The following is a 19,985-nucleotide window of genomic DNA, read 5'->3' as shown; positions in this document are numbered from 1 at the left end:
TTAGGTTAGTTAGGTTTAAGTAGATCGAAGTTCTAGGAGACTGATGGCCTCAGAAGTTAAGTCCCATAGTGCTCAGAGCCATTTGAACCATTTTTCTTGCCAGTTATTTTCCGGCATTTCTTAATTTTGCGCTTAATTGGTCGACATAATTTTAACATTCCGTCACAACAATACATACCACATGTTACCAGTTCATTTTTATCAGTATTACCACTACTCAGCGCTTCGTGTTCTTCATTTCCAATGGTCCACGTTTCTATATATATACACAGGGTGAGCAAAACGAAGCTGTTCCGAAAAATGCACTCCGCAAGAAACCCTGTAATTGTCTCCCATTGTATCGCATAAGTTTGAATTTTGTCTCAAGGGTGCCTACAACCGTCTTCTGCAATTGTGCAAAAGGGGCACACTGTGACTCACACAGGCTCGGCGGCGCTTCAGACGTCAAGGTTTCCACGCATTCCGGAAAAAGGCGATAGCTCAGAAGTTCACGTGAGCTGTACGGTGGATTAATTGATGCTACACTTACACCAAATTTCACCAAAATTCTGCCCAACGCCACATCCCCTCGTACGCACATTTCAAGCCTTTTTTATTTATTTATTTATTTACACGTCAAGTTCCGTAGGACCAAATTGAGGAGCAAATCTCCAAGGTCATGGAACGTGTCAGTACATGAACTTACAACATAAAAGTAATAACACATAAAAATAAATGTATGAAACTGAAAAAAAGTCTGGCATAAGTTTAAGTAAACGCTATCAGCAATACAATGAGAATCAGCATAATTTTTCAAGGAACTCCTCGACAGAATAGAAGGAGTGACCCACGAGGAAACTATTCAGTTTCGATTTGAAAGCGCGTGGATTACTTCTAAGATTTTTGAATTCGAGTGGCAGCTTATTGAAAATGGATGCAGCAGTATACTGCACACCTGTTTCCACACCCGAGTTAAGGAAGTCCGATCGAAATGGAGGTTTGATTTCTGCCGAGTATTAACAGAGTGAAAGCTGCTTATTCTTGGAAATAAACTAATATTGATAAGAAACGACAATAAGCAATATACATACTGAGAGGCCAATGTCAAAATACCCAGACTCATGAACAGAGGTCGACAAGAGGTTCGTGAACTCACACCACTTATTGCCGGAACCGCCCGCTGCTGAGCCAAAAATATCCTTCTAGAATGGGAAGAGTTACGCCAAAACATAATACCATACGACATAAGTGAATGAAAATAAGCAAAGTAGACTAATTTACGTGTCGAAGTATCACTCACTTTTGATACCGTTCGAATAGTGAAAATGGCAGTATTAAGTCTTTGAACAAGATCTTGAACGTGGGCTTTCCACGACAGCTTACTATCTATCTAAACACCTAGAAATTAGAGCTGTGCAGTTTCACTAATCATATGCCCATTCTGTGAGATTAAAACGTCAGGTTTTGTTAAGTTGTGTGTTAGAAACTGTAAAAACTGAGTCTTACTGTGATTTAACGTTAGTTTATTTTCTGCAAGCCATGAACTGAGGTCATGTACTGCACTACTTGAAACCGAGTCAATGTTGCACTCAACATCCTTACATTCTGTCATCAGCAAACAGAAATATTTTAGAGTTACCCAGAATAATAGAGGGCATATCATTTATATAAATAAGGAACAGGAGCGGCCCCAACACTGATCCCTGGGGCACCCCCCCCCACTTGATAGTACGCCACTCAGATCCCACATCCCAGCCGTTATCAACATTGTGAATAATGACCTTTTGCTGCCTGTTGCTAAAGTAAGAGGTGAACCAATTGTGAGCTACTCCTGTTATTCCGTAATGGTCCAACTTCTGGAGCAATATTGTAAGATCAACACAGTCAAATGCCTTTGTCAAATGAAAAAATACGCCAAGCGTTCGAAACTTTTTGTTTAGCCCATCCAGTACCTCACAGAGAAAAGAGAATATAGCATTTTCATTTGTCAAACGACTTCTGAAGCCGAACTGTACATTTGATAACAAATCGTGTGATATAAAATGATCAATTAACCTTACATACACAGCCTTTTCGATAACTTTTGCAAACACTGATGGCATGGAAATGGGTCTAAAATTATCTAAATTATCCCTTTCTCCCTTTTTATAAAATGGCTTTACTAAAGAGTACTTTAATCGCTCAGGAAACTGACCATTCCTAAAGGAAAAATTACAAATATTGCTAAATACAGGGCTAACATGTGGAGCACAGTACTTTAATATTCTGCTAACCACTCCGTCATAGCCACGAGAGTCCTTAGTCTTCAGTGATTTAATTACTGACTCAATCTCCGTCTTGTCTGTAATACAGAGTAGTATTTCAGACGTCAATCTCGGAAAGGCATTTGCTAAGAAATTTATATGATTTCCTCTAGAAACTAAATTTTTATTTAGTTCACCAGCAATGCTCAGAAAATGATTGTTAAATACTGTACATATATCTGATTTATCAGTAAGAGAAATATTATTAGTGCGAACTGACTTTATATCATCGACCTTCTGCTGCTGACCAGACACTTCCTTCACAACTGACCATATGGTTTTAATTTTATTCTGTGAATTAGCTATTCTATTTGCATACCACATACTTTTTTCCTTGCAAACAACATTTTTAAGCACCTTACAATACTGTTTGTAATGGGGTACTGTAGCTTGATTGTGACTGCATCTAACAAAAAAATGGTTCAAATGGCTCTGAGCACTATGCGACTTAACTTCGGAGGTCATCAGTCGCCTAGAACTTAGAACTACTTAAACCTAACTACCCTAAGGACATCACACACATCCATGCCTGAGGCAGGATTCGAACCTGCGACCGTAGCGGTCGCTCGGCTCCAGACTGTAGCGCCTAGAACCGCACGGTCACTCCGGCCGGCTGACTGCATCTAACATTTTGATATAATTCCCGCTTTGTTTCTTTGACGCTTTGCGGTGCAGGTCAAGCCTACGACACCCAGAGCTGAAATCACGCGGTTTTATTATGGGTGGTCGAGGAAAATATATCAGATACACCGCCGCTAAGAACTGACACGAAGTGGCCTCAGAGGGCGGCATAAGAGGCATCAATGAAAGCACTCCTTCCCTTGGCGCGTAGGGGAGAGTAGGGGATTCTTCGCTGTACGATACAGGCTGGAACGTCAGGAGGCAGTTCAAAACAATTCGCTGAAATTCGAACGTGATCCGAAGCAATAACGTGTTTTTATGCTTTTACATGCCTCCTTTTTCGGGCCCTTCTTCTGCGTGATCACGAAGTGTTTCGACAGTGTCATAAGTGTGAATGAAATGGAAAAGTGTTCTTCTAAGAACACTCAGTTCGGCAACAGCCCCGGTGGGACCCATGCTCTTTTCTTGCGCAGGCATCTTTCTTGAGCAAGTTAAAAATGTACCTGTAAGAAACTGCGACAGCAATTCAGATGCGAGGCTGCTGCAATACCTGAGGGTTCGCCAAACCCTTTGACGCTGTGAGTTGAAGTTTGACTTCTTGCAGGCGCTAGAGCAGCCGCAAGGCTGAATTGGTGTTTAAAGCATCGCCAAGCCGGAGGCTCAAGTTGCAGATTGCCACGCTTTTGCATCATTACACAGGAAGATTGTAATGTCATTGAGTCAAATTTCAAAGTTTGCGTCACAATGGCAGACAGTTACGGGGTTTCGAAAAGTGACCCTTTCATTTTGTTGCGCAGTTGTTATAGGCAACACAATTTACATCTCTACACCCAGACTGCCTATGATGATGTGCATGAAATGTTTTTTCGGTCCTGTTTCACTATGCCCCTCCTGTACATCAACATTTTGCCTCCTTACGATGTGTGATGGATTACAGCTCTGGTACCACTATTTTCCGCCCTTCCTGTTCCATCCACGAATGCCGTAGTGGGAGAATGACTCTTGATCACACTCCGTTAGAGGTTTAATTTATCTGATTTTCACACTGAGGTCATTTTGCAACACATTTGTGAAAGGAAGTAATATGTCTTCCAAGTCTTCTTGGAACATACACTCTATGCGTATTTTATTGAGCATCTGTGTCACGATTCCGCGACAATACACGCCGCTCTTCGTTGGATCTTCATTGTCTCTTCTATTAATCCTACCTGCTACAACTCTCAGACCGATGAATAATACTCAAGAATGAGAAGAATCAGTCGAATGAGCCTTACATTTAAGATACTCTCACCTGATATGAGTTTTTCCTCGAATTTGTTTTATTTGGTCATTCCACTTCAGGTCGTTCGACACGGGTATTAATAGGTAACTCATGGTAGTTACTGCTTCCTCTAATTTGTCTCCAGTTATGTAGTCGAATAGTAGTGTATCTATTCGCCTATTTATGTACAACACACTCTTTTTCGTTCACCGTCAACTGACAGTCACTGCCCCAATCATCTATTCTCTCCAGGTCCTTGCAGAATTTCGCTACAGTCCTCTGGCGTTGTAACCTTCCCACACACAACAGGGTCGTACTAATAGCCTGACTGAGCCTTCAACGTCATCTAATACATCATTACTATGATGTCGTCCCTTGTCCCTTGTCGTGTCCCCGATGTTACCTTTATGTCTCTCGATTTTGTTCCACTATGAACGACGCGTTGTGTTAAGAAGTCCTGAATCCAGTCTCAAATCGGGTCTGATACTCGATAAGCTCGTGTTTTCTTCAGTAAACGACTACGCGGAACTGTACCGAATACGTTCCGCAATGCGACGAACACACTATCAAGCTGGATGCCTTTATATACGGCACCCTGGGTCTCACTTTGGAACCAAGCGAGCAGAGTATCGCAAGATCAATTTGTGCGAAATATATGTTGATTTTTATAGACGAGATTTTAATTTTCTAAATATTTCTTTCATCCTAATCCTATATGCTACATAGCTACACTCTCACCAACGTCTTCCTCGTATCCATGCCAGTATCTGATACATGTGGTCAACGTTTCTTCGTGTGTACAAATCAACTTATGAGACCATACTTCGGCCAACCATCCTGTGTATCTACACATCCGCAGTATCGGAATTCTTTCACTTTTTATCACTACCGGGCGTCTCCAAACTTGATGTTAAGCATGACGTTACTTCCCATTCTGCCAGTGATTCAGTCACCATTCACTCACAAATTTTGCGTTCGCCACTGCAGAATCTTGAATCGTCGGTGATTTTAGAAGTGAGTAAGCTGAATGGAGGTTCGGACGGTGGAAACAGGATAAAAATGATTACAAATTATGTAGTGTGTGCTCAGCATCCCATCAGCGTCATGTGTTAAATTCTGTTTTTGTCTACAATCGTTGTCCGAAGGTTAACGAATATTTTAAGACTGCAGAAGGGCAACTAGCAAGAAGAACAGTATCGTCCAATAGACGATCATAGCCTGCACATTCACGAGAGTCATATATGGGATGTTATATAACAATAAGATGAACACTTGCTTGAAATAGTTTACGGGGCCTATGTGAGGCAATGATTCAAAAAATGGATTTTTTTTGTGAAAATTTAAATGTTTATGATTTGTTCATATATTCTTTAAAACATATTCCTGAAAAAATTATTTCAGGACTTCTATTTAAAATCGTGTTTTTCTGTCATGCCCCGATATGATGTGACAGTGCGATTGCTAGGCCTACATCATGTTTGAACATTTTGCCATCGAATGTGAAATTGTTTCTTGTCCTGCAGAGTCGCGTGAGGGTCTTCCTCTGTATACTGTAGTTGTACTATGGAAATACTATTCCGTTATATTTATTTATATCAATGGATTCTTTGATGGGGTATGTGCTGTGTAGCTTTAATATGTCTAGGGAGACAAACTTTGCACTTAGTGGAATCTGGAGTTTTTGATGCTTTGTATTTGTTGGTAACGATTCATTGAAAAAAGAGGTATGAATTTTGTATTACTTTTTTAAAATTTAATGTACATTTCTCTTAACTTCGTAGCCTGGATATTTCATAGCAAAATCGTTCTGAAAGGGGCTTAAGATTTATGGATTTTTGGTTAGGCCTGTAGCTTTGGAGCTCTAGGATTCATTATTGTTATGTCCATGATGCTGTTCCCACTTAAAACTGTGTAAATTTGCCAAGCGTTAGGTGTTATAAAAATTAGGAATTATTTCTGTGGAGAACATGGTCTCAGGTCTTCGCCATTGTGACAACTGTAGAGTGCAAGATGCTGAAAGATCTGTGACAATAATGGCAAAAATACAATCAGTTAGCTCGATGTTGCAAAAGAAAGTTGGAGGACACACTGGAGGCAGATGAAAAAACGTATGCATCAGGCTGTTTTTAATCATGAACATGTATAAGCCCAAACTCAGCTCACTTTCTTTAAATGTGACTTCTCAGATACAACATTTTCACTGGAAAAGTGAAGTACTCTTCAAGATAATTCTATGAAATGATTAAAAACAGCAGAATGTAACAGTATACAAAAGCGACATGTTGGCACATTACATTATTTTCGGTGTCTCTGCACTTGAGTAGCCGAATATCAAGAGCCATGGTTCCAAAAATTTCGTTATGGATTAAGATGATAACAACAAATCCAGTTTTGAAAATTGTGAGCATTTAGTCATGTTTTCGCAGAAAAAATGTATTTTATTAATAACTCTAAGGATACGTTCCACATCAAGACGAAATGTTGTAGAGGTGATGGAAGAACCAAGCAAAACGCTGAACTGAACTAACACGACCTGCTGTTTCTCGTTTTGCAAGTATAAAAAATCAGCAAGATGTTAAGCGCAGAGTTTGTGGTATGCAAAAAATGACCATCTTTTGCGCAGTACTGGTTCCTCGGCGACTTCTCCTTCTGTAGTCTTTTCGATTCTTTAACCTTCAGACATCGACTGTGCACTTAAGCACGGATTTACGGAGACGTAAACTGCAGAGTGATACAACAGACACTGCTCCGTATCTTAAAATAATTTTTATTCTATTTTAACGGCTGGAACCGACTTACATCCTTTCCCAGTGACTCCGTCTACCTTTCATTCTGTAACAACGCAAACAGAAAACCACACTTCAAGGACACGTATCAGTCACGCTTACGAGTCTGAACACAAATGACACTTATACGTAGGACGTTCTAAAATATGTTGGTCGACCATGTAAGATGACGACAGTGTTTACTCTTTTTTCTAACTGCTCGACTTACATACAAACAAATTCTTCATTTGTGTGGCCATATTGTTCATAATTAATTTATAATTACTGAAGGCATTTCAGTACTGTATGCAGATCATAATGGAACACTTCCTTTCAAAGTCTGAAGGTGGCAGGAGTGAAACATAGAGAGCGAAAGGCTATTTAAAATTTGTACAGAAACCAGACCGCAGTTATAAGAGTCGAAGGACGTGAAAGAGAAGCAGTGGTTGAGAAGGGTGTGAGACAGTGTTGCAGCCGATATTCTGCCAGAGACAGCAAAAAAGTTCGAAGAGCAACTGAACGGAATGGACAGTGTCTTGAAAGGAGTATATGAGATGAACATTCATAAAAGCAAAACGAGGATAATGGAATGTAGTCGAATTAACTCAAGTGGTGCTAAGGATATTAGGTTAAGAAATGAGACACTTAGGGTGGCGAGCGCCCAAACTAGTATAAATTACTCTTTTAGTAACTCCTACATCTTTAGTCTGAACTACTTTAGTAAATTACTTCTGTGGTAATATACTCTTTTAATAATTGTTGAAGAGCTCAATTTCTATCTACTTCTTTAGTTGTAACTAAAATAGTAAAGCCTTTATTACTCAAGATGTAAGCCATTTCTGCACAATGCTGACACGTGCATTACATTCCCTCTCGGAAAATATTGATTGTTGGCAGACATTATTGCATCATCTTTTGCGTAATTTATGTTGATCGCTATAATTTTAGAAGCTAGAAAGTATTATTAAATTGAATTATTGAAATTGTAAAACCTAAATGCTGTTGTACTAATTAATGATATGATTTGTGTATTATGAAACAGAAACGTGATATTAATGGATGAATTTATTGTTAGCCCCGCCATCTACAACTACCAACGTTTACTGTTGGTTGGTGACACGTATTAACGTAAGAGCCAGTTTGAGATACGAGCTAGCAGCAACATGGAGGTAGCCAATAAATGTTCAAAAAACATACCAGAAAATGAAAAAGAGCGGTTTGCTGAAATAATGAAAAAGTACATAACTACCATTGAATACAAAAAGCACGGTGTGAACATGCTAAAAAGGAAAAAGGATGCTTGGGAAAAATACACGTTGAATACAACGCAGAACCTCTTACACAAAAATCACAAGAGCAGCTTAAAGTAATGTGGAAGGACATGAAAGCGAAAGCAAAGCAAATGAAAGCTAAATGTAATCGAGAACAATTTCAAACTGGCGGCGGAGCAGGTGAGACGAAGATCGACGATATAAACCAAATGCTTGTTGATATGATCCCATAAGTTTCGAGGGGATAGCTGGAGTTACCGACAATGATACTGTAAGTAGGCTGTTTATGTTTTCTTATTGGCAACGTTACGTAGCGCTCTATATGAAAATCACTGGCTGTGCTGTGTGCAGTCTGTGGCTAGTTTGCATTGTTGTCTGCCATTGTAGTGTTGGGCAGCGGCAGCTGGATGTGAACAGCGCGTAGCGTTGCGCAGTTAGAGGTGAACCGCCAGCAGTGGTGGATGTGTGGAAGGAAATGGCGGAGTTTTGAAATTACATATATTATGACTTTTGATGATATTAAGGTAAATACATTGTTTGTTCTCTATTAAAATCTTTCATTTACTAACTATCCCTATCAGTAGTTAGTACCTTCCGTAGTTTGAATCTTTTATTTAGCTGGCAGTAGTGGCGCTCGCTGTATTGCAGTAGTTCGAGTAATGAAGATTTTTGTGAGGTAAGTGATTTCTGAAAGGTATAGTTTAATGTTACTCAGGGCCATTCTTTTGCAGGGATCTTTGATAGTCAGATTGCGTTGCGCTAAAAACATTGTGTGTCAGTTTAAGCACAGTCGTGTATAAAATTATTCTAAGGGGATGTTTCAATACGTCTGAAGATAATGTGATACTTTCAAGCAACTTCGATTGCTCTGAATGGTTGTTGATATGATCCCATAAGTTTCGAGGGGTTAGCTGGAGTTACCGACAATGATACGTCCGAAGATAATTTGATGCTTTCAAGCAACTTCGATGATAACTGCTCTGAATGTAGCAATGAAACTGCTGAAGGGCGAACCTTATCCAATAGTTATGAACCTCGGCGTGCATTCCCTGGTGGGAGCTTATCAGAAGATGCGCCTAGCAAAAGTGGGAGAGATCATGCGGCTGTAGTGAAGAACCGAGAGTTGTTGAAAAAAGCAAACATGGTATTAATAGAAAGACAAAGAGAAATAACAGAAGAAGGGCATAACCCGTAAAATGGAAATTATGAGTAAGTCCAAGAACGTAACGGAGCAAACTTCAGGTTCCAGTTCTTCAGCCAGTGTATTCGAGAAATTAGGGTTTTCATATGTGTAACACATTGTATACATATTGTATTATTTCCTTGATATTTTCTCAAATGGTTGATCCATTCTTGTTTCTTGTATGGCATAATATTCGTGTTTATCATTTCAGCATCGGTACTAACTTTTGTTAATACCACATTCTAATATTTATCTGAATATACAATATTATAAAAGAAGTCTCTTTTTAGAAATATTCGAAACATGGTATGACTTTGTATACTCAATTAAGAAATAAAACGAGAATGTTAATACCCAAGCAAAAAAATAAGAAAGAACAAAAGAACATAACTATAACACAGAAATAAAATGAGTCACTTTTCACTGCAGTAGTGACAATCCAGTGGCTTATTTATTCAGGTGGAATTCATGAGGAATTGGCGACCCCCCTACCACATTATCCTTATTAGTAAGAGAAATGGCTTTTCATTTAATTTAAAAACTATTTTGTTCTTGTCCGCAGACACTGTAGCCATAGCTTCTAGGTCATTTTCCAGACGTATCTGAAGTTGTATGAATTGCTCTATCCTCCTCGAAATTTTACCTCCACCAACATCTGCTAGATCAGCCATTACAATTGGACCTGGAATGGATTCTCCAAAGAGGTCGACATCATCCATGCTGTCATTACTCTTCAATGAGATGTCAGAATCAGAATCAATCTCCTCTGTTTCCTTTCTTTTTTGTTATAGCCATACGTTTCTGACTATCCTGCCTTTTGGCCTACTTCTTCTTTCTTTGCTGCTCCAGCAATGAGTTTACTACTGGACAGGGGGTCCCCTGCAGTTGTGTTGTCGTCTTACAGAGACTGGCAACCCGCAGTACTCCGCTGTTTGGCAGGTGGCTAGGCCGCAGGCGACGGTGTGTCACTTTTAGGAATAGAGCGCATCACATTTGAGGATTATATTGACAGCACAATGTTTATCTCCGACAACAACTGTCTCAGCAGCTAGAACACAACTTCCTGTGTACGTAACATAAATTTCGTACGTGTAGTAAATATTTTGCTAAATGTGGCAAATGTTCTAGAACTGTGCGCACATTTATTTTCAGTTTGAAGGTGCTGTTTGTCATAATTATTTTATACCTCCGAAGAAAGTTTCTAATGGAAAAACAATTTGTGGCTAACTGTTACAAATAATGGCAGCATAACTGATAGCTGAAACATAGGTGATAGCTAAGGTTTTCTTATAAAAAGACTGGACGTAATTAATTTTTGGAAAGTTTTGACTGCATTAGTTTTAGGACACCTTACATCACATGTTACTGTTTACAGCGAGGAAATAATGAAATTCCCTTGAATTAAGCGATAGTATAATAACCTTACAAACGACTTTGTGCGTCATACATTTAATACATGATAGCAATTTCTCATCGTCTTTGTTGCCGCGAAAAAATTATTTATACCATACATTCTGCGCTATACTTGACAGCTACAGAATGTTTAACTTTCGTGCACCATAATTTTCGACACTTGTTAACATTACATCTGCCTCGTGTGCATGTATTAAACGTGCAATTGCATGTAATAGAGAATGAAACAGTTTTGTATTTTATGTACAACGAGGCGTCCATACTTCCAGCCCGGCTATTTATTTGATAGCTGCTCGGTGTTGTATAGAAAGCTCCGTCTTGTGTAGAGAGGGCTATGGAAGAACTCACTACCATAAACTCCATAATGGTTTGCAGAGTATAAATATAGAGGGTTTATACAAGGGCGATGTACTTGAGGACAGTATTATGGAAATGGAAGAGGATGTAGATGAAGACGAAATGGGAGATAAGATACTGCGTGAAGAGTTTGACAGAGCACTGAAAGACCTGAGTCGAAACAAGGCCCCGGGAGTAGACAACATTCCATTTGAGCTACTGATGGCCTCGGGAGAGCCAGTCATGACAAAACTCTACCATCTGGTGAGCATGATGTATGAGACAGGCGAAATACCCTCAGACTTCAAGAAGAATATAATAATTCCAATTCCAAAGAAAGCAGGTGTTGACAGATGTGAAAATTACCGAACTATCAGTTTAATAAGTCACAGCTGCAAAATACTAACGCGAATTCTTTACAGACGAATGGAAAAACTGGTAGAAGCCGACCTCGGGGAAGATCAGTTTGGATTCCGTAGAAATGTTGGAACACGTGAGGCAATACTGACCTTACGACTTATCTTAGAAAAAAGATTAAGAAAAGGCAAACCTACGTTTCTAGCATTTGTAGACTTAGAGAAAGCTTTTGACAATGTTGACTGGAATACTCTCTTTCAAATTCTGAAGGTGGCAGGGGTAAAATACAGGGAGCGAAAGGCTATTTACAGTTTGTACAGAAACCAGATGGCAGTTATAAGAGTCGAGGGGCATGAAAGGGAAGCAGTGGTTGGGAAAGGTGTAAGACTGCGTTGTAGCCTCTCCCCGATGTTATTCAATCTGTATATTGAGCAAGCAGTAAAGGAAACAAAAGAAAAATTCGGAGTAGGTATTAAAATTCATGGAGAAGAAGTAAAAACTTTGAGGTTCGCCGATGACATTGTAATTCTGTCAGAGACAGCAAAGGACTTGGAAGAGCAGTTGAACGGAATGGACAGTGTCTTGAAAGGAGGATATAAGATGAACATCAACAAAAGTAAAATGAGGATAATGGAATGTAGTCAAATTAAGTCGGGTGATGCTGAGGGAATTAGATTAGGAAATGAGACACTTAAAGTAGTAAAGGAGTTTTGCTATTTAGGGAGTAAAATAACCGATGATGGTCGAAGTAGAGAGGATATAAAATGTAGACTGGCAATGGCAAGGAAAGCGTTTCTCAAGAAGAGGAATTTGTTAACATCGGGTATAGACTTAAGTGTCAGGAAGTCATTTCTGAAAGTATTTGTATGGAGTGTAGCCATGTATGGAAGTGAAACATGGAGGATAACTAGTTTGGACAAGAAGAGAATAGAAGCTTTCGAAATGTGGTGCTACAGAAGAATGCTGAAGATAAGGTGGGTAGATCACGTAACTAAGGAGGAGGTACTGAATAGGATTGGGGAGAAGAGAAGTTTGTGGCACAACTTGACTAGAAGAAGGGATCGGTTGGTAGGACATGTTTTGAGGCATCAAGGGATCACAAATTTAGCATTGGAGGGCAGTGTGGAGGGTAAAAATCGTAGAGGGAGACCAAGAGATGAATACACTAAACAGATTCAGAAGGATGTAGGTTGCAGTAGATACTGGGAGATGAAGAAGCTTGCACAGGATAGAGTAGCATGGAGAGCTGCATCAAACCAGTCTCAGGACTGAAGACCACAACAACAACAACAAATGTAGATGTAGATTAGGCACTCTGCTTTCGAGTCAGGTTATTGGCAGAGCCTACATAAGTGCTTACGGTTGTGATTTAAGTATTCCGAAATCAACTGTATAATAAATATTGAAAGGAAAAAGCTGTACGGGGGAGAGAACGGAATGAACAGAAGTATTAAACTGCTCCCTTGCAGTATTGTCACGGAATCTGCGAGACAACAGCGTGTGTAGAAGCATTGGACTAGCCATGTTTTAGATATGGTACATAATATGTACCTAACAGTATCAATATTGATTATAACGCTAAGAGCTACTCCCCATCACACGAAACATTTTATTTCAGCATTTATATGTTCCGCGAACAGCAAAATGTACATGCTACGGTGGCATTCCTGCGTTAGAAGGCAACATACCGTCGCTGATCTAGCCGCGGCACTCTTTACGTATATCCGGCAATCCTCCCCGGCAGATGAGATTGCTGATCCACAACTATGCTGTGGCGCTTGGCTCCGAGGTACGTCGTTGGACTGCTGGTGATGTAAGAGATATTCATCACTACAATTTGCCCGGCGAGTGGAGGCGACATCTTGGTGTAAAGTTTCTGATCACCAGGCTTTGCACCAACACACTGTACTGAGTTCCAAAATTCTCCATAGTGTCCCAGTGAGTGAAGAGATGTGACACATTTTATAGCGATCCGACTATCGGACGTTAAGCTCCGACACCGCCTCTGTACTATTCGAGAGGAACAGGCTGAGACGAAGTAAGGAGGAGATAAAATACGCCGCGATCCAGTGAAGAACTACTCGTCTGCTTGTCTACTGTTTCTATAATTTTGACCCAACATCTTTGACACACTCTGCATATAAGGGACAGGGCCTTTTACTTCGCTCCACACGTCGTCTTCTCGTAAGGCAAAGGAAGGAGTCTAGACACGGGGTCTGAAATCGTTAGCTGTGTGGCCGCAATGTGGGGTGTGTATGGACAGCCGTTGTCGAGAATCAGATTTTCAGTATGCAGCAGAGTATGCGCTAATATGAAACTTCCTGGCAGATTAAAACTGTGTGCCGGACCGAGATTCGAACTCGGGATCTTAGCCTTTCGCGGCAAGTGCTCTACCAACTGAGCTACCCAAGCACGATTCAAGCCCCGTACTCACAGCTTTACTTTTGCCAGTAACTCGTCTCCTACCTTGCAAACTTTACAGAAGCTCTCCTGTGAACCTTGCAGAACTAGCACTCCTGAAGGAATGGATATTGCGGAGACATAGCTTAGCCACAGCCTGGGGGATGTTTCCAGAATGAGATTTTCACTCTGCAGCCGTGAGTACGGGGCGTGAAACGTGCTTGGGTAACTCAGTTGGTAGAGCACTTACCCACGAAAGGCAAAGGTCCCGAGTTCGAGTCTCGGTCCGGCACACAGTTTTAATCTACCAGGAAGTTTCATATGAGCCGTTGTCTGTTCGCAGGACATGGAGCAGTTCCTGTCTGGGTCTAGAGAGGGCGCGGTGTACGTGTCGTTCGGCAGCCTGATTCCGTTCCACACGCTGCCGCTGGACAAGATGCGCGCCGTCCTGGAGGCGCTGTCCAGCCTGGAGCAGCGCGTCCTGCTGCGCTGCGACGCCTCCCAGCTGCCGGCCGGCGTGCGGCTGCCTGGCAACGTGAGGGCCAGCAGGTGGCTGCCCCAGGTCGACATACTGGGTCAGTCGCTCACTACGCGCTCTGCTGGTTACGATAATTTCGTAAACTATTCAGCTGCAGTCGAGAAAAAACATTATGTAATACTGGCGCGGCATCAGCCCTCTCTGGAAATGTGCTCGTTGGGTTGCCTATTTGCAGGCACGGACCAATTTAATGCAGTATCAGGGAGCAGATGAGTTTTGCACGAGGGCAGTTCAATAAGTAATGCAACACATTTTTTTTCTGAAACAGGGGTTGTTTTATTCAGCATTGAAATACACCAGGTTATCTTTTAGCTACACAACACTATTTTTCAACGTAATCTCCATTCAATGCTACGGCCTTGCGCCACCTTGAAATGAGGGCCTGTATGCCTGCACGGTACCATTCCACTGGTCGATGTCGGAGCCAACGTCGTACTGCATCAATAACTTCTTCATCATCCGCGTAGTGCCTCCCACGGATTGCGTCCTTCATTGGGCCAAACATATGGAAATCCGACGGTGCGAGATCGGGGCTGTAGGGTGCATGAGGAAGAACAGTCCACTGAAGTTTTGTGAGCTCCTCTCGGGTGCGAAGACTTGTGTGAGGTCTTGCGTTGTCATGAAGAAGGAGAAGTTCGTTCAGATTTTTGTGCCTACGAACACGCTGAAGTCGTTTCTTCAATTTCTGAAGAGTAGCACAATACACTTCAGAGTTGATCATTTGACCATGGGGAAGGACATCGAACAGAATAACCCCTTCAGCGTCCCAGAAGACTGTAACCGAGACTTGACTGGCTGAGGGTATGGCTTTAAACTTTTTCTTGGTAGGGGAGTGGGTGTGGCGCCACTCCATTGATTGCCGTTTTGTTTCAGATTCGAAGTGATGAACCCATGTTTCATCGCCTGTAACAATCTTTGACAAGAAATTGTCACCCTCAGCCACATGACGAGCAAGCAATTCCGCACAGATGGTTCTCCTTTGCTCTTTATGGTGTTCGGTTAGACAACGAGGGACCCAGCGGGAACAAACCTTTGAATATCCCAACTGGTGAACAATTGTGACAGCACTACCAACAGAGATGTCAAGTTGAGCACTGAGTAGTTTGATGGTGATCCGTCGATCATCTCGAACGAGTGTGTTCGCACTCTTCGCCATTGCAGGAGTCACAGCTGTGCACGGCCGGCCCGCACGCGGGAGATCAGACAGTCTTGCTTGCCCTAGCGGCGATGATGACACACGCTTTGCCCAACGACTCACCGTGCTTTTGTCCACTGCCAGATCACCGTAGACATTCTGCAATCGCCTATGAATATCTGAGATGCCCTGGTTTTCCGCCAAAAGAAACTCGATCACTGCCCGTTGTTTGCAACGCACATCCGTTACAGACGCCATTTTAACAGCTCCGTACAGCGCTGCCACCTGTCGGAAGTCAATGAAACTATACGAGACGAAGCGAGAATGTTTGAAAATATTCCACAAGAAATTTCCGGTTTTTTCAACCAAAATTGGCCGAGAAAAGAAATGTGTTGCATTACTTATTGAACTGCCCTCGTATATTCTGATATGAGCATTCCCTAGAAAAACACTCTACATACACCATGGTGCGTCTTGCAAATCATAAACTAGAGAAATGCTCTACGCACTAACATGTTTCACTGTTCTGTTTGGTCTTGCCGCAGAGGTACACTACGTGACAAAATTAGAGAATCACTTTTTCGAAGGGCCGTAATTGTCTCCCATGCAGATGAAAAAGTTCGATATTAGGCCTAATGTGCTTAAAACCCTCCTGAGAAATGCAAAAGCGTGGCGCCCTGCCACGTCACGCTCGGCGACGCTTCAGACAGCCCAATAAAAAGGCCGCAGCTCAGACGTTCCTGTGAGCTGCAAGGTGGGTTAGTGATGTCGCATTGGCACCACGTTTCACCACAATTCTGCCCGACGCCACTGTGGGCGTGTCATACTGTGGGAAGGTGGTCACATCACCCTCTTACCCATATGTTACCACTTCTTTTGACGCCTCTGCGATCGAGAGCAGAATCGCGACACCCACCAACGAAATCACGCGGTTTTGATGGGCTCCTGTGGGATACATTTCAGTCACACCTTCGCTCAGAAGAGACACGGAGACGCCTCGCGGAAGTGGCGGGGGGTTCAAAGGGCGACCGTTTCCCCTGTGGCATTGATTCCCACACATTTTACTGTAGAAATCAACACTTCGCAGTCCGCTGAACAACAGGAGGCGTCATAAAACGGGGTGAAAAGTGGGGAAGAGGGGATACGACATGATTAACCCACTGTACAGCTTACACTAACTTCTGAGGTGTGGCCTTCGCTTCGGATGTTTCGAACACCTTGCTCTTTGAAGCGCCGCCGAACCCGAGGGTAACATTGCAAAACGCCGCGCTTTTGCATCATTACAGAGGAAGGTTGTAGACATCTTTACGCCTAATTTTGATCCTATGTGTCGGAACTGGACACAATTACGGGTTTCGAAAATGTGATCCTTTATTTTTGTTGCAGAGTCTAGCAACGAATGAACATGTATTTGCGTGATACGTGGTAAGATGGAATATTTTGCTCACTTTTCCCCCTTCTTCATTAATTAATGTAATTTTTCTCCTACTTATCTTATACTCTCAATTTTCCTTTTCCTTATTTATTTTCCGCCTTACCACATATCAAGCGAATACCTGATAAATTAGCTACATATTTCGTAAAACATGATTAAAAATTAGTTTTCGGACTGAAAACACGGTTGACTCGAATATAGGGTATAAATATGAGCCAGTACCCCACTATCAACTGATATGACATACGTGTTACACTGGACGAACAGGTAGAAAAATATGAATAAGGTGCAAAGAACTTTGTAACACAAAAGCAATCCGTCTACCCTCGCTACACGTTCAAGGGATGAGAAGCATGAAGTGGAAAATTGTTTTAGTGTTGTACATAAGTGGACCTCACGAAAGACCTTGTAATTTATTGGCATTATACTAAAAACAACAAAGTCTTACTTGAACGAATCGATCTGAAAAACTAGAAAATAAATCGGAAATCTGTAGTACATGTTGTATAGGTACAGCTAATCATTAGGTTGCTTTCAACTACGTCTACGGCATTTATAGGTTAACGATGTTTTACGCTAACAGCTGTTCATGATTTGTTGGCGCTAAATGCTTTGTATAACTTGGATGGTTATCTACAAGTAATACTACATCCACCTAGCTCTGCATTGCAAAACACTATCCGCCATTATTACATTTTTCACACTGTCCTTTTTTTTCGTATATATGTAACGCTTGTTGTTATCTCACGCTGTAAATGTCGCTTCCATTTTTAGTATAATACTATTCGGCATTGTCTTGGATAAAAAGAAAGGCGTGACACTGATCAATTCAGAGGATCAGAGATGGCGGTGGTAGACATAATCCTGGCGTTTGCTGACGATGTTGTGATTCTTGGTGACATCGTGGAGGAAGTAGGTGTTAATACTTCACGATTGCTCCACAAAGCGAAGATATCTGTACTGGTGGTAAAAGATCAAATATCTCCTCTTACCATGCCGTCAAGCTCTCCTTCCTTCCACTGTTGCTGACAAGCATACCATTGAGCGATTTCAAGAACTCGAGTACCCGGGATCCATACTGACGAATAAAAGTGAAGTAACGACAAAGATCATCAACTAATAATAAACGCTAATAGCATGTTCTTTCACAGTACATAAAGATTCAGGTGTACATGGCAATAAAAAATGTTCAACTGTGTGTTAATTCCTAAGGGACCAAACTGCTGAAATCACTTAAACACTACTTAAACTAACTTATGCTAAGAACAACGCATACACCCATGCCCGAGGGAGGAACATGACAGTAGAACAGACTGTTTTTATATGGTTATACACTGGCCGAATACTAGAGCACAAATGGCTACAGTGGTTTGGCCACATCCTTCGAGCTGACAGATTCCTTCCATACCGAGTCCTCGATTCTCAGCCTCCTGGAAACGCCCAAGAGGACGTCCAAGGACGCTATGGAAGAACCGAGTGTTGACAGTCCTTAAGCAAGTGGAGACGACAGTCTTAGAAGAGGAAGCCAGAGACGGGCTGTGTAGACATCCCCTCTGTTGTGACTCACTAACCAATATTTTTATTGAACTTTTTGTAATTTGGTTTATAATTTCTTACGTCGTGCCGTTTTCGTTTATTCATGCAGTATTGTCATTATTTCTTTTGATTCTCTGTTACAGGCCTTAAAGGCCGGTTAATGCAATAAATGATGATGATGATGATGATGATTCATACAGATTGTACAACAGAAGGTGGGAAGTGGTCTCTGATCCAAACCCGTCGCACATTAAAAAAAATATGAACAGTACCTTATTTTGTTACATAATATCATTTCTAAGGTATGTCGTAACAGCTGAACATTATCAACAAAAAATGTTGTATATCAGGGTAGTACGATTGTAACTCCGTCAGCTCTCTTACCCAGCCAAGAGTATTCCATCCGAAAACAAGTTGAGGTATCTGCAAGATAAACGAAATAACACAGGTCCTTTCCGGAATCTTTCTGTCCGACTGCACAGTGATACAGGAGCAAAGTATTTCGGCAAAACGTCCATGGCATATACTGGGCGACGTTACCCTATGTCAGAGGTATACAGAATAGCAATACACGGCGTGATGCACCCAGCTGACATTACACGATACACACCAACTTACCTCAGCGTGTTTCAGGCCATTCAGCACGACATGCGACAACGTTATCCATCACAGTGTGTGTCGAATGACCAGCAGGAGCGGCAGTGCGTGGTGCTGGTTTCAGGCTGCAACATTCATCTCACAAGGAGACCACCTGACTATCGGGATTTTGTAGTTTTTTATATTTTTGGTACGTGAAGTTCGAAACTGAGGCATCACCCACCCAAAAGAGTACGATGGAGCTCTCAAAATTTCCCGAACAAATCGACTTTGAATATTTCCGAAGAACTTTAATTCGCTAACTTTAGGCAATTTTTCACGACGGGCTGTGTGGTTCGTACGGCGTAGTCAATGAATCGTTGATTCGAATCTCGCTATGGTATTTTTTCTTTCAGTTCGAATATATGCATCACTTAAATACAAAATTCATTGAATATAAGTAAGTAACACATATCTAAACATCATTTCTTATGAAAAATGCATGTCTTCTTGTTTATAGTTACATCACACATGTAGTGCAAATATAAATTCTTAATTACCGGTTGTTAACAGAGATCATTTAAATTGAAAACAATTACAAATTTATTAACAGTTTTCTATAAAATATAGATAATTAAGAGATAATATTTGCAATAAAAAGTGCAATTTGTATGTGATATGTAATCAGGAACAAGCACACATGCATTATTTCATAAAAATAATTATATTGGTGTTAATTGGTATGTATTTGCCACATTTTACATTTAAATGATGTTGGTATTCGAACTGAACAGAAAAAATGAATCGAAAAATAAGTCTTTAAAGAGATTCGAAGAAGAGATCCATCGATAACCCAATTACGAGTCTCTCGTCCCC

At 41.2% G+C, this 19,985-nt stretch overlaps 1 protein-coding gene across 2 annotated transcripts in view; it reads left to right on the top strand.

Moving 5' to 3' along the window:
* The window catches only part of LOC126191087 (UDP-glucosyltransferase 2-like), a 113,493-nt gene that overhangs the window by 84,424 nt on the left and 9,084 nt on the right, over positions 1-19,985 (top strand). For both annotated transcript variants that reach the window (XM_049931813.1, XM_049931812.1), the window contains exon 5: positions 14,233-14,464. In XM_049931813.1, the coding sequence (XP_049787770.1) occupies positions 14,233-14,464 (232 nt within the window). The remainder of the gene's footprint in view (positions 1-14,232; positions 14,465-19,985) is intronic.

This window comes from Schistocerca cancellata, chromosome 6, assembly GCF_023864275.1.
Source record: "Schistocerca cancellata isolate TAMUIC-IGC-003103 chromosome 6, iqSchCanc2.1, whole genome shotgun sequence".
Lineage (NCBI taxonomy): Eukaryota > Metazoa > Arthropoda > Insecta > Orthoptera > Acrididae > Schistocerca > Schistocerca cancellata.
Note: the sequence above shows the minus strand (reverse complement) of the source record. Positions and strands in the feature narration are given on the sequence as shown.